The 16,527-nt window shown below is 32.7% G+C and overlaps 1 protein-coding gene and 2 non-coding genes across 4 annotated transcripts in view; 1 reads left to right on the top strand and 2 right to left on the bottom strand.

Annotated features, from left to right (window-relative positions):
- The window catches only part of LOC118206078 (uncharacterized), a 63,637-nt gene extending 63,224 nt beyond the window's left edge, over positions 1–413 (top strand). For both annotated transcript variants that reach the window (XM_085819875.1, XM_035378348.1), the window contains exon 4: positions 194–413. In XM_085819875.1, coding sequence (XP_085676001.1) covers positions 194–198 — 5 coding nt within the window. In that variant the 3' untranslated portion in view covers positions 199–413. The remainder of the gene's footprint in view (positions 1–193) is intronic.
- A 14,942-nt stretch (positions 414–15,355) lies between these two features.
- Positions 15,356–15,444, bottom strand: TRNAY-GUA (transfer RNA tyrosine (anticodon GUA)). Its single transcript is given in 2 exon segments — positions 15,356–15,391; positions 15,408–15,444. It is a non-coding gene; the product is annotated as a tRNA-Tyr (tRNA).
- Positions 15,445–15,707: 263 nt separating this feature from the next.
- On the bottom strand, positions 15,708–15,796 carry TRNAY-GUA (transfer RNA tyrosine (anticodon GUA)). The gene is given in 2 exon segments: positions 15,708–15,743; positions 15,760–15,796. It is a non-coding gene; the product is annotated as a tRNA-Tyr (tRNA).
- Positions 15,797–16,527: the final 731 nt, after the last annotated feature.

Genomic DNA, 16,527 nt, shown 5'->3' with positions numbered 1-16,527 from the left:
GAATAAATGAAAGTAATGAAATTTATCTTCATAGAAACAATGCTGGATAAATCTGTGAAACTAATAAATGCTAGCTTAACTCATAAGAGTTTATTTTGGATGAGTATATTGGTATCGTTATTTGAATATATCATTTCTTATATATCTCTTACGGGAGTTAATAATTAAGCTCGTGGTTTGGTTTTATTTCTAGGTTAAAACTTCCTGAAATGGGACTCCAAATGAGCAGCATTAAGACTTTACCGAAGAACTGACTTTATTTTCAATGCAGTACACTCCAAGCACTCCACTCGAAAAGTTTTTATGCTTCACCTGCAGATACAAAACTTCCTTTGCGAAAAAATACCTATTTATAATTTGATATTTTCAAATTATTGCAGAATATTTATGAAACAATAAACTTTTTGCTGCTATGGGCTTATTTTATTTCTGCTTGTTCAAGAACATTCCAGATACTAATGCCAATAAAATAATGCAAATATGTTTAATTAACTCAATATAAAATAAATTCGAAATTCACTTTGCATTCCACTTTACGCTGCAGTGCGTTATTAATTAATTTTTAATGCTAATTCATAAACATGAATATCTAATATAGGTGACCTTATTTATCCAAGTCAAAACATTATAACCTTCATTATATGTTTCTAAGTATGCGCGTTTACTCAATCATGTTTATGAATTAATTTAATTACCCCAATTAGTGTAACGTCTGGATGTACTAGATACTTAATGCATAATGCGTCTCCAACATGCATTTAATGTATGCATATTTATTTATCCCTGTATCAGTATTTCTTTACTTATTTATGCATGTGTAATGTTAGTGTAATCCAAGTTATAGGAGATTTTATATATCCAAGACAAATCACAATGATCATAACATTTTGCGACGAGTCCTGTATTCTCTACTATGTGCTAGTGTATCCTGAACCGCATAAAGTTATGTATTTATCCTGTATTATATTAAGTAGCTACTGCATATATATGTAATGTATATAATCAGTGTTACATCATGCGTATCAGTGTTCATATTTCTATGCATATTTTAAACGTACTTCAAGGTATATTTTAAGCAAGTCAAATATTGTCAAAGTATTATTCAATGCAACAATATGTGTAACTATAACATCTGGGGCTGTTCTAGTTAATGGTGGACGTGGTTCTGCACTGATTAACCAGTACGGTAGAGGCACAGTGCCAACGTCCCCTGTCACTTGTATTTGTACTACTAGCAATTTCGCACTTAAACGGTATCCATTACATAAAAATAAATACGTCTAGGTAAATTGGTGGGTATACTAATTTTATTAACCGTGAGAATACAATTACGGTTTAAAACGTTAGTTTATCATCGACTATAGAAGAATACGTTTAATCGGTATTCTCGCATGCATGAGCTGCACACGTATATAATTCGCTTACGTTAGTTAATTACGGCAGAATACACTAGGGCTACCTGCCTAAGAGAAGGAATGCCTCCGTGGAGGACTTGCCAAAGAAAACTGACTCGTATACACGCTGTCCTAAAAGTTTATAGACTCATCTCTATTACGCGATTCAGAAAAATGTAAAGGAACGCAAACACCAAATATAAATCTGCTTGTTTACATCACATGCGATTTGCATTCCAGTAAATGTTCAACTAAAATAGCAATTTGTATTTTAGAAAAAATAAAAACACAAAAAAATATTCGTCTCGAAAGTTTAGAGAAAAGTTGCCCGATTATTCAATATGACGTGGAATACGCGTTTTTTCATCGAGAGAACTCCATCGAATTATGTAATAACTCTGATTCCGCATTGTGCCATGCATTCTCGATGGCTACTTCTAAGGCATTCACGGAAGAAAACTTTCTTCCATTCTCGTAAACGTACCTGGACATAATACCTAGACCCAACACTTTCTCAATTGAGCTAAAATCGGGACTCATTGGTGACTACTCAAGAAGAGTGACATGTTCTCATGTCTAAGTAAATTTTTGTAGCATTTGAGGTATGAATGAGAGCATTTCCTTACTTGGTACACCCATTTTTGTCCTCCAGTGTTTCCAGTAAGTGCCGCAATATGGTCTCTTAGTGTTTCTGTGTATTTATACGAATCTTGCCGACTATCTAGAAAGGCGAAACCGACTTTCCCTTTGAAACTGAAAGTTGCCCACATCATAACAGATCCACCTTCACTGTTCCTACTGAAAAAGCTCCGAGGCTCTTTTCGTAAGTCCTGCCAGTAATATGAATACCGTCAGGACCGTCTAGATTCTCATTTTTTCATCGCTCAAAATTACACAGATCCATTTGTCACCATAGGTCATGTGGTTACGGCCCATTGCAATCTCACTCATTTGTGAAGCGTTGAGAACCGTAACGTTCGAGCCATTTTTACGTGAATCATATAACCAGATTCCTTGATTCTCCTAGAACGGTGTCTTTGGATATTTGCAATCCACAAGTCCTTGTAATATGGCGAACCGATTTCTTCTGTGTTGAAGCCAATCTCTGTATTCGCCTATCGCTGCAACCATCCGTCAATCGGGTCTTCCTGAACGTGATTTTGGCTGATGTGGCCTCTTACGAGACATTACACGGTAAATCATGCTTACAGATCAATTCAGAAGTTTCAAAATCTCTTTGACAGATCGGTCGTGGAATTTGAAGTTTAGAATTCTATTAACTTTGTTATTAACTAATTCTATTAGCATCAGAAAGCTGCGTAGCTTTAAGCATACATAAAGGCAGCTCAAATGATCTTTATTAAATTGGAGGTTTGAATGAGGGCATTATCATACAAAAGGCTCAAGTTCCCCATCGTGATTGTTGCTAAGCAGTTTGCATAAAACTACATTTGTCTATAAACTTTCGGGACACACATTTTTTTTTTTTTCTATTTTTATTTTTTCTAAAATGCAAAGTGATATTTTTGTTTAATATTTACTCACATGCAAGGCACATGCGTTTCGAATAAACATATTTTAATTTGATAATTTTGTTCATTTCTGTTTTTCTTAAACGCGTAATTTACTGGAGTCTATAAACTTATGTTACATACGGGGAAAACTACGGAAACACTCATGCATCCCGCCCGTTCGCCTGTCAAAAGTACCAGAGTTCAGCGATTTTAACCGCTGAGCCTCTGGTGGGCACGCCTATAAGTCGCATCCTAAAATTTTACTTCTAGTTATAGGAGAAAATATTCTCGAGGATAAGCCGCAGATAGCCTGTCTGCCGTCTATGATATTTTATTCGTTTTCGAGGTGTGAAATGGACTAAAATGAAAACAATACTTGCCACCAAACTGAGATAAAACTTTTATTATCGTTCAAAAGGAATATGCTTCTGTGTACAGTTGCAGTTTAAAATGTGCATCGTAGCTAAATCGTTTGCTAGACATTTGCCTTCGAATGATTTGCACACACAACGAAACATGTACAGTACCAAATAACTTTCATCCAACAACAACGGATTTCTTTGAACTGATTGTTGATTCGAGTCGAACAAATCGTACCGAAAAAAAAAAAAAATCCGATTTTCATCTGCCTTTTCGTGAAAAAAGTGCAGCTTGTACATGAGAGAGTACAGTAATACTTCTTTGATTATACGATATGCGTGAATTTTGCATCGGTGGAAGAAAAATGCCGACCTCCTTTTCCCAAGTCTGCTACAGTTCCTCATGTTCAGAAAACCTGATCGTAAATTCCTCCGGTATAAATGGACAAGGAATACCAAATAATATCATTTTGCATAGAATGCAGTTACACGTTATTGAAGATATGCAATATTTTTTTAACGAGGATTCTGAGACTGCAGGTTGCAAAAACAAATATGGTAGTACAAGTATCCCAAACTCAGTATCTGAAGTGGGCCAATAGTCATCAACAAGGCCCGTATTTTGATGACCTAAAAATTCACTGAAACTGCTCTTAAAAAGGGCCGCTGGTGTGGTATGGTGTGGTGTATTTAATTATGGCAAAGCACACCAGGGCTATCTGCCTAAGCGGATGGATGCCTTCGTGGAGGACTTTCTAAGGGAAACTGGCTCGTATACACGTTACACATGGAAAAGAAAGGGGGGCCGGACAATACTCTTAAAATGACAAAAAAAAAAAAAAAGCCTGTAAGAACAAAAATTAAAATTATTTTCTCGAATTTCATTAAAAATATATTTCTGATTCAATTAATTCAGTTTTAACTTCGCGGCAAAGTAAAAATACATAAAAAGTCAAAGCTTCTTTATTAAATATTGAAAAATACAGAAAAACATAAAACGCCAAATACAGTTAAAACAGTTTTACAACTATAATTAGAGTTTTTACGCAAAACAAGCCACTCGGCCAGCTGCTCGAAGGCATATTTTTTGGTGCACCAAACTGAAAGTTTACTCTTGGTTCTACACGGCAAAAAGACATTGAACGTGCTGACTTAATTCACTATTCTACTGAGTTTCAGATGTAAACAAATGACAGTTCCTTAGGCTCAACTCGCCACTTTTAAATTGTTAATAATTCTACAACTAATGCATGCAGATTAACGAAACGCATAAAAACCTTAACCGGAAGACAAAAACCACATAATTCAATCACCTTTAAAGCAAAAACTGCGCAATTTACTAACATATAAGAATAAAAAACCTAAGCTCACAGAGCAGGTAAGAAAGTGAGAATATATATATATTAATTAATTTTACGTTTTAAGATTTTTCTTTGAAAATTTCTTTGAACACCAATTTAAATTCTGATTAATTTTTTTTTGTTTTCATTCGTGGTTAAATGGAATTTGTATTCCTTGGAGATGGTCTATGGAAAGTTTTCTTATTATAAATTATATATATATATGATTGGTGCAGCCGTTTGCAACGAAAAAGGGAGGGGCATAACTACGTGTTATAGCAGGCCTATGTACAGGGTGCGGCAGCGTTCATAGCCTAATTTGACTTGCGTATAGTAGAATGACGTACTACATGAATGCGCGCCAGCTCGTGCCGCATTCGTGTACTGATGAGCTGCCATTTCGAGTTTGACAGAGATATGGATCGGTGGAGTGCAAAGCATCGTGTTTTTGCTGTTGAAAGTTATTTCAAGAATAACTACTCTGTTATTGCTACCCAGCGTCTATTTCGGCAACATTTTAACTTGGGACGTCATGGGGAAGTTCCAGATGGACGGACCATTGCAATAGACATTTCCATGTAGAGTAATTTCCCATTTTGGTGACATTTCCTGGCCGCCTCGCTCATTTTCATGTGCAGACTTTTTCCTTTGGAGCCACCTGAAGCAATTTCCGAACACGTTGTGCCACCATTCCTGAGTTGAAGGATCGCATCAGAACTGCCGTCGGCAGTGTCCCAGGGAATACGTTACGCCGAGTTATGGCAAGCTTCCAACGCCGCCTAGACGAATGTGTTGTGCAGAGGGGGCATCATTAGACAGGCTTCATATTCAAAAAGTAATCCATGCATTGGGCAATGAATTACACATTGGTAAATGGCATACCTTTAACTATTAATTGACATAAGAAGGTAATAAATAAATCTCAGTTACTGCCTTATGGTGTGTTTTTAATATCCTACTATGAACGCTGCCGCACCCTGTGCAAAATTCCAACGCTGTACGGCTACTCATTCTTGAGTTATGCGAGATAGAGTATAGCATGGCCCGGATTCATCTGTACGTACAGAGGTCAGAAAGAATCACATCTGAAACCATTTTAAACCCATTTTACATTCCTTTCCAGGCAAAAACAGTTCTTTAGTTTGGCCGTACGTACAGAGGTCAAGAAAAATAATCATTCAAATAGTTTCGAGAGCGTTTGAAATGGATATTTTCGTTGAAATAAGATACTCGACATTTTTCATGATTACAATACTTCCTTTACTTTATACAAGGAGCTAAAACTCGTCCTAGAAGAAATGACACAACTGATAAAAATTGAGAAACTGATTAAATCCCAAACAATTATGCATACTTGAATTTTACTTTTTCTTTTAAGTTTTCAAACTTACGCAAATGTATCACCATTGCTCTGAATCATTAAGTGCTTTTCGATGTTTTCCGAAAGTAGAAGATTTTTTGCTGTCTGCATATTCTATCGTGAGAAGCTTTCTTGAAATCTATTGCAGTTATCGAAGCATACTTGAAAAAATACCATATCACTCATCCTTAACTCTTCTTCAATTTCAAAAGCGTCTGTTTCGCCTATTAAGATGACGGATGTTTTCCGCATAGTCTGGAACCCTCAATTTTTAGTTCAAAATAGTGTTGAATTTAGCCAGTGCAGCATATGAAAATCGGCCTGTTGCTCTTTTTTGCCTAATTTGTCAATATAATTTATTGCAACAACTAGTTCTATATTTTGCTTTTGTAATGTTTTAATAGCTGAAATAGGATCCTGATCTGATGTAGGCAAAATTTCCTTTAATTTTTTTTTTTTTTTTTTTTTGGAGAGAAACCATTCTGTGCAATTAGAATCGAAACAGTATCGTCTGCTTCAAAGCTATTCACAATTGACTTTACGGATTGAAAATTTTGACTATAATACTACATGCAGACATTTAGTCAATTTCACAACTCAGTCGTTTTACCGCAGCCAAACCAAAAGGTTAATAACAGGCTTCAATAGCAAAGCCACATTAGGAGCTTGGAATTTAAAAACACCGTATACGATATAGTGTTTTTAAGAATATTTCCTTTACGAGCTTGTCAATATAGTGATAACTTGCTCGATTTTTTTCAGCAAAACGAGGATACACTTTAGCAAAATAAGTCACATTCTCTAGAGCGGGATAAAACTTCTGTATTGTTTTCCATGTTTTAACTATGTATAAACCATGTATGAATAATCATGTATTAAACCGTGTATGTTTTAACTATACATGAACCATGGATGGTTAAAACATAAGGAAACATGTTTAAGAAATGTGTAAAATTACCCAAATAAAATATGTATATTTAAAACACATGTGCCTCGCATCTGAGTAAATGTTAAACAAAAATAGTATTTTGTCTTTTAGAAAAAATAGAAATAAAAAAAAAATTATCTCGCAAAAGTTTATAGACACATGCAGTTTTATGAAAATTGGTCTGCAACAATCATGATGGGGAACTTGATCCTTTATATAATAATGCCCTCATTCAAACGTCCAATTTAAATATGAAAAAAGATATTTGAACTGTGTTTTAAGTATGCCTAAAACTACGCAACTTTCTGATGCTGAAGTTAGTAGGATTCTGAAATTCAAATTTCATGATAGGTCTGCTATAGAAATTTTGAAACTTCTGAATCGTTCTGTAAGCATGATTTATCGTTTAATGTCTTGTAAAACGCTACATCAGCCAAACCCACGTTCAGGAGGACAGCCAAATTACAAGGACTTGTGGAATGCAAATATCCAAAAACACTGTTTATAGGAGAATCAAGAATCTGGTTATATGATTCACTTAAAAATGGCTCGATCGTTATGACTGTCAAAGCTTATAGTGACAAATGGATCTCTGAAGTTTTCAGTGATTAAAAAAAAAAAAAAAAAAAAAAAAAAAAAGGGAATCTAGATGGTGCTGACGGCTCAGAGTTATTTCAGTAGAAACAATAGGAACTGTCAATAGTGTGGGCAGCTTTCAGTTTCAATGGGAAAGTGGGTTCCTTTCTAGATGATCGGCAATTCTTTTCCCCTTTCTAAATGATCGGCAATTCTTTTCCCCTTTCTAGATGATCGGCAAGATTCGTATAAATACATAGGAACACTAAGAGACCATCTTGTGCCATTTGCTGAAAACACTGGATGATAAAATTGGGTGTACAAGCGTAACAATGCTCCCATTCATAACTATAATGCTACAAAAAATTACTTAGGCATAGAATATGTCACAGTTCATAAGTGACCGCCAGTGAGCCCCGACTTTAACTCTATCGAGGACGTGTGGGGTATTATTCTTCGAGAATTTTAGGGAATGAAAGACAGTTTTCTTACGTGAATGACTTAAAAGTAGCCATTAAGAGTGCATGGTACAGAGTGAAATCAGAGTTGTTACAAGGATGTTATGGAGTTCTCTCTGTGGAGAAACGTGTCTTACGTCATACGGAATAATCAGACAACTTTGCAGTATTAAATAATTTGAAATTGATAACAATTGTTAAAATGTTACTATTCTATAAACCTTTGAGATGCATAATCTTCTGTATGTTTATTTTGTCTAAAATACAAATTTCCAATTTAGTTGAATATTTACTGAAATGAAAATCGCTTATGATTTAAATAGGCAGATTTTTATTTGGTGTTTGTGTTCCTTTGCATTTTTCTAAAACGCGTAATAGAGTTCAGTCGATAAATATTTAGGACAGAGTGTATATGACGAATAATAAAAACATGGGCGCCCAAAATAAGGAAATCTATTAATCGAATTGCATTGTCATAAGTATAGAGCCATTATCTTCATAAATTTATCAGCGGCGTCCCATGCTTTTATTATTCGTGATAAAAAATGATAGATAGACATTTTATAAAGTATTTGGATAGAAAGAAAATTTAATTTAATTTTAAGAATTTTTAATTTAATTTTAAGCATTTTGCAAATATTAAATCAAAGCATTTTCTAAATATTATTAAAGAATTTTGTAAATTTTGCATATTAACGATTTTTAATTCAATTTGTAAATTAAGGAAATTAATTTACAATTTTTAATTAAAAATTAATCTGTAACTACTAATTAATTTTTAAATTACAGAATTAAAGAATTTTAATTAAATTTGTAAATTAAAGAATTCTGTAAATTTCTCTTGTTCCCATAACACTGTATGCTTATTTTCTTCTTTTCATTATTTTATGAATTTAAATAAAATTGAAGTAAAATCTTATTGCATAATTTTGTTTACCTTATTTTGTTATTTCTTTGGGCATATCCAGTTAACAAAAAAGGAATTAAAAATTCCAAATGTTACGGTTATCTAAAATATATAAAGAACTACAAACTTAAAACATGAACACACAAAAATAGAGTTTGATTGAAATTCTATAGATGGCGCCAGTTGTGAAAGTTGGACTAAATTCTGTTTTCGAATAGATGATAAGGTTAAGTAGTTCGTCGACCATCTGCTCCGAAAATGTTATAAAAACGTCCGCTATCGGCTTAAACTATTGTTTCAGCTGATGTAAGCACCGAAAGAATCTTTCATCGTCTATCCGGCAAAACAGGCTCGATCAAAAGCTATTAAAATGGTGTTTCATACCTGGTGGTCTACGATAAAGCCATAAATTTCCCTAATAGCTCTTAATGTATTCGCAGTTTTCTTTCTCTATATTTTAAGTATCGTTAGGTGGGTGTTCTTTGCTTACTCTGCAAACTCATTTTAAAATTAGATAAGATAATATTTAAAAATCTCATGTGGCCAGTGCATGATCGCCTTCCAGTTCCGTGCTTTAAATAGCAATGAGTTTTCAGTAAATTTTAAAAAATTAGGGAATAAAGTAAGTGCAATAAATGTCCCACTCGAAATAAATAAAATTCTTCAAATTTTATTTTAAATTTTGATCAGCTGGGTTATACAGGCAAAACTACTAAGACATATGTCACAGATCTAAAAGCTTTATTAATTGGTATACGAGTGCTACTCTTAGTTATGTTAATTATGCGTTAAATTAATTATTAAGATGAACTATGTGTCAAACCTTCCAGCAAAACTCTTATTCTAGTTATTCTATTTTTTACTGTGAAAATCTGTTAATAAAGTATCTCGGCTGGTTTGTAAAGGCAGTCAAAATCCAGTATGATGTTTCCAATAATATACGAGTTATAAATACCAAATTTCTCAAATTTGGTATAATTTCATAATATACTTTTACACGAAAATTTGTTCAGCGCTCCATGTAAAATATCACTTCCGGTTCATCGATTTTAGTCAAAGTGTGTTTGTTGCATGGAGGTAGGAAGTAAGAGGAGAGGCTCTTAACTGGTTTTTCCCGTGCACTGCCTTGAAGCGGTGGCGCACCCCTCTTGGAGACCAAAACATTTAGTGACTTGCCATTAAGATCAAAAGGTTTCGATATGATCGAAGGTAAACATTTTGTAATTACGTCGTAAGTATACGCATAAATGTATATATTTTCTTTTTCTACAATATTTCAGAGTCCTAAGCATCTGGAAGAACACATCTTTAAACAAAATTTCATTCTGAAAGGAACTAAATGCTATACTCATTGCAGAACAGTTTTAATTTGAATGAAATATTTTCGCAGGTTTTCGTTCATTACACTAGCAAAAAATTTTACGGTAATACGATTTTACTCGGTTGACGATTGCAAAAATTAAAATCAAAGTTTATAGTATTGTTAATCTTAAAATTACGTATTATTATTAATATTATTGTTTACAGAGTTTCTTTCCGAAATACTTTCTCAAATATGAGATAGTTTTTAGCTTCCGAGGCATCTTTTAAAACAAAAATCGGAGTATTTTATAATTAATGTTCTGTTAGGTACATTTCAAATTAGAGATCCTTTCATTTTAATAGTCAAAATATGTTAAATATTGGTGCTGATTTCCATGTACTTGACTTCTATGAGTGTTTCTGGATATGGTTTTTCTGAAAAAATGGGTTTTTATCCCCATATCCAGAACACCCATCCTCCACCTTTTTTTATGGGATTAAAAAAAGGTGGGTTTATATATATATAAACCCACTTTATATATATATATACATACGTATATACATTATTTAAAACTTGTAACTGAACTATTATAAAATGTAAGGAAATAATTCTTTTAATACTTACTAAAATTTGTTTGTCCTTAACTCCAACAATGCACATTCTGTTGGGTTGAAACATAAGTAATGGTCATTTTTTTCATTTAAAAATTTTTATTTAAAAAAAAAAGAAACCAATAAATTAGTCAATATTATCCAAGTTTTTGGACTGTGATTTGGCTACAATCCATTCGTTCGGATAATTCTCGATTGGTTTGACGCACGTCTTCATGCAGAAGTTGATTCAAATGCTCTTCCTCAAACTTATTTGGCCGTGCGCAACGAGCAGCGTCTTTCGCGGTCGAAATTTCCATTTTTTAATTTGGCAAACCAATTTCTTGCAGTTCGTCCAGGCACTTCACCGTCTCCATACACTTCACAAATCTCTCGGGCAGCTTCTGCAGCATTGGCGCTTCGATTAAACGCAAAAAGAAGGTGCCGAAATTGTTTATTTTTGTCGACTTGACACTCCATTTTAATGATCTAAAATATGACAAATATTAGCTGAGACAAAAAAAATCAAATACGCCACCTTGAAGAGGGAAAGATTTTCTTTCGAATAACACAAAACCTTATGCCAATATATTTTTGCCGCGTAATTTTGAACACAACATAAACGGCCATTATTTATGTTTCAACCCAATCAAAAAATGTACTTCTTTAAGTACGCATCTCATAAAATGTGCTTTGCAATACATTTTAATAAATTGTTTCCGGTACGAACATATTTTGCTTAAATAGTTTTATAAATATATTTGTCAACAGAATTAAATTTCAAAGTTATTATATATTTTGATAATATTTATAATCATTATAAATTTAGATATATTTAATAACTAAATTTTTTTCATAGTAACATTCATAAAAGTTTATGAATGAATAAATCCTTCATTGTCAAATGCAATTATAAATAATTTAATAAATATTTACTTATTTTTTTAAAGGGAAATGTGTGGTTTTTACGAGACTATACCTAAATACCTATACGTATTTAATATTTTACATCTTCGGCATGTACGAATCTTTAATTTCTGTACATTCGCTATATTTTTCGAGTAAAATAAGTAGCAATAATATAGCATATATATCAGAAATTTTTACGTAACAAATATAGAAAAATATAAATTGACTGAAAATCGCATGAATTATTTTTAATATGCGCTCAAAGATCAGTTTTCCTTCGAAATTCCTCCACGAAGGTCTCTCTCCCGTTAGGCAGAGCTCCATTGCATGCTTATTTAAAAAAACTTAACCTGACTTAGTGTCTAATTACAAACATTTCAATATACATAATTGTATATTTACATTTGGACATCAATTTTCAAATTTTTTACTTTAAACACTTTTTTTTTAGATGCATTCATTATAAAATTCAAACTTTCTAGTAACTATATTTTGGCTGTATAACTACTTTCTAGTAATTATATTTATATCTAGTACCTATCTTAACACTTCTCGTAGGGATTAAACCCAATTTCATAGTTCTCTGATAATATAATAAATAATAATTATCCATTTCACATTTAAACATTAAACTCATTGTCGTCAGATCGAAATCTTGATTGCCTTACTCTGTATACCAACATTACTTTATTTTTTTTAAACAATTAAAACAACTAATCGATCTAAAATCACAAATACATGAAATTTTCATATTGCAAGATAATTCAAATTGTAACAATGAGCAAAATGTATTGATACACTGGTTATTAACATTGACATCACGTTGTTTCCAAATTCTTAATAAGATGTCATGATGATATGGCTCTTCACATGGTCACATTACCTCAACCGCACATGGCGGGTCAGCTGAATTGGCAAATGTTTCTCTATATAATGCTACTCAAAAGTCTAGTTACTCGTACAAATGAAGGAAAAGTTCATTTATTAGCATATCTGTCTATATATTTATTAATTTTAACAAACATTACAGGATTGGGAGATAATCTTATTTTTTAGTTAAATAAATAATAAACTCAGAGATAAGATTTTAGATAAATAAACTCAAAGTGATTATTTTTCAATTATATAGAAACAAAATGATGAGTTTAAAATGAGCAACTTAATCAGCTCTCCGCTAAAAATTTTATAAAAGTGCATGTTACGCTAATATGTGGATGACAAAAGAATGTATTTTATTTGGAACATGAAAGAAAAGTATCAAATACACTATCAAGGGCATTGAAAGAAGTATGCAAATTTCTACCCGCTTGTACCAGTTAGTTATAAGGGAATTGAGCTTTTAAAGTGTGTTATGATTTTGCGAGTAATAGATATTTTAAAGGTATCTTAAGATGTTTATCATTCTTTATACATAACGTAAACATTTTGCTCTAATATGTATTTTTGTGGTTTAGTATCTTAGAATTTTATAAAACAAATTCATAATTAAAATCGCTGTTGCAAATTATCGAAAAATAACGAAGATGTGTTTTTTGCGTAAATGCCACTAAACTATACAAATTGCTGTTACATATTCAACAATAATGTTTCTTTTATGCGGAAGTCTCCCCGCTTTCAATTTGTGTGGAACTGTTGTGATACCATCAAACCGCTGTCAACGTGCTGTGAATGTAAACAAAACACACCCCCTTTGGAGACAAAAGCTCGGCAGCACTGTGTCAGGCGTAGGGCGGGGATGACGTCTCCTTTTATTCTTACCTCCATGGTTGATTCCCACTAAGACACTAAAATAGAAAAATATTTTATTACAATTTTCCATTAAGAAATATTATGGGTGCTATGTAAAATAGCACTTCCGATGGTCCATTTAAAACTCTTTTGGGCTTCAAGTACCACATTCGGATGTCTAAATTTACACAAAATCTAATTAATTCTTGATATAAATGCAGAAAACTTTAAGTACGAAAAATAAAAAATTTTGAACGTTTAATGTAAGAGAGTTATCGTAAATGAAAAAGTCCTCACAGGCTACAACAAAAGACAGATAGCATTGTTCATTGTGAAAGCTATAAACACGTGTTCTAGAGATTCTTATTCGTGTTTATTCACTGAAAACTCGCTACAGAAATTTTAGATTGAAAAAATTACCTCCTTACCTAGACATATAATCACCTCTCCTAGAACATTTTTCTGTGTGCATAGATGAAAACGGGTAAAAACGGGGAAAAAAAAAAAAAAAAAAAAAATTCAGGTATAGTTATTCAGGTAGTCAAAAATTACTCAAATCATAAATGTTACTCTGAGATAAATTTAGAAAGAACAAGAGAAGACAAGAGAACTCTGATACTTTCTCTTGAGTGATAATTAAACTTATAATTAAGAGTATAGTTTAAATTTATGACATATTCACTCTATTATTACACAGGAGAAGTAACCACAAATAGTTTATGAACAAATGTGAGCATAAAACTTTTTTTAAAGCAAACTTTTTTGATATCCTTGACCAACAACATTTCTCTATGCTTGTTATTAAATAATGAAAAATTTATATGTAAAGGGAGTGGCTGAAATTGGTTACTGGAGTCTTTTGTTTTTAAATTTTATTTACTAAGTATTAGTGGAATGACTTTATTTTTCATTCCCGTGTCCTATCGATCATCTCCTTTTTTAAAACCTGCTTGTTTTGAAAATGGAAACAAGGAGTGGATCACATTTGTTTTCGGAGACTTTTGTTTTTCAAATATATTTGCAAATACCAGTTACTAAATATTTTAACACACCAGTTACCAGTTACTAAATATTTTAACATATTTTAACACTAAATATTTTATAGTCAGGAAAACGGACAGAATAAAGAATTCTTTTTTTCTTTTCCAAGGCAGATCGTAAAATGGATATGAAACGGATTCAAACGGAATTTTTTGTGACGACGTACGAAAGTACATATGTATGCATCTCAAGAAACTCAAAAATGATTAGCCATATAACGTTGAAATTTGTCTACGGGACTGATATAACATCTAATTGTGCACCTCCCTTTCTTATCGCTATTGGCAGTACCAACCATGTAAATATACACCCGTTACTTTACCCGGCTTAAAACTCCTTACCCGGCCTTTATTTTCGCAATTGTTGATCGCAATTACAGAAGTGTTTTAAATGAGGGGAATATTCATGTTTGGGCAGTATCAAATTTATCTACCTAAGACAAAAATACGTAAATCAGCTTTATAATTTAATTTAATAATATCCTCTTAATTTCTCCTAGTATCCTCTAATTCTTTATTTGGGTTATTTCCTCTCTGTATTCCAAAAGTAGTAATAACTTTTCTGAACTACAACATTCCTAAATGAATCAACATGATTTGCGTAACGCTAATGATATAACTGATTTGGAAACTAAAAATTTTGATAACTGAAACCTTTCTAACCTAAACCAAAACCTTCTGTTTGTGAGCTTCTGTATTGGATAATTGCGCACTTTTGCTTCTACATCTGTTGCTGCTTGGACGCTATTTCATTCTGCTCTCTTTATATCGCAACAGTATCAAAATGTAAATATTCTGGAAATAGGCATGATAAGTGTGCCAAAATTATTGTGCCACAAATGTCAATTGAAAGAAAAAGGAATATTTAATCTTATAGTATATAAAATTTTATATAGTAATAAATGATTTAAACATATGGGGTGTCTAAAGTAAAAAAAAAAAAAAACATTCCGTCGAGCCGGAGTCGAACCAGCGACCTATGGATTACTGCTTTAACACACCTACAGTCCACCGCTCTGCCAACTGAGCTATCGACGGACACTCGACGAGGTAAAACCATATAACTAATACCCTGTGCAACATTCAAAATAGTTAAAATTCCGACTAATAAACGTGTAAGCATTTTTTTTAAAAATATTTTATTAAAGAATTTCAAGAATATACTTAATGCATTTCATAATAAACATGAATAATATATTTGATTAGAGAGTCAACGAAACATGTTATAGTAACAAACGATTTAAATCAATGAAGTTTCTCATGTAATCAGTAAATAAACACAAATTTGTAAAATTGAACCTTCCGTCGAGGCGGAGTCGAACCAGCGACCTATGGATTACTGCATTGTTACCGCTACAGTCCACCGCTCTGCCAACTGAGCTATCGACGGACGCACGCCAAAATTTCATGTTCCATCTGTATACGAAATGAGGTCATGTTTCAAATGCTTGAACTTTAGTTTTCGGAATGTATCTTTTTTAATCCATTAAGCGATATGTTTATTTAACGTCTATTGACTTCCTCATTTCTTTCTACACTCATATTTTAATTAACAGGAATTAAAATCGTATCCCACCCTCAAAGTGATTGATATTGTTTTGCGTTTATATAAACAAGCAAGTTATAATTAAAAAAAAAACTCAGTAAAATATTTCAAGATTTATATCCTGTATTTCAGATGTAATGTGGATTTTAAACCAGCTTCTGAAGCGAGCACATATGCATTTTCATGTTTTTGGTGATTTTATTTCTACTCTCTTTGTTGCGTATTGGATTCGTGATGACCTTTCGTGTTTTCGTGATTTTCTCAGCACATAACTTGAATAGGAGGCAATTCCTCTTAATGTGCAATCTGGATCTTTATGCAGATATTCCTTGTATATTTCCCTGAAAACTTCCCCAAAATTTATTTCTCTTCATCTTTTGAAAAGCATCACCAGCAAGGGGGTTAAAACAGTTGAATACTGATTCTTCAACCAGGTGAACCGTCTGTCTGGTCGGTTGTTTTCCTCATGTCTGACATGAATACGAGCCAGTTTTCCTTAGAAAGTCCTCCACGAAGACATCCTTCGCCTTAGGCAGATGGTCATCGTGTTTTTTATCATATGATAATGCCTTCCT

The sequence above is a fragment of the Stegodyphus dumicola genome, chromosome 7 (assembly GCF_044657685.1).
Source record: "Stegodyphus dumicola isolate Sdum_Otavi_A_Nest chromosome 7, ASM4465768v1".
Lineage (NCBI taxonomy): Eukaryota > Metazoa > Arthropoda > Arachnida > Araneae > Eresidae > Stegodyphus > Stegodyphus dumicola.
Note: the sequence above shows the minus strand (reverse complement) of the source record. Positions and strands in the feature narration are given on the sequence as shown.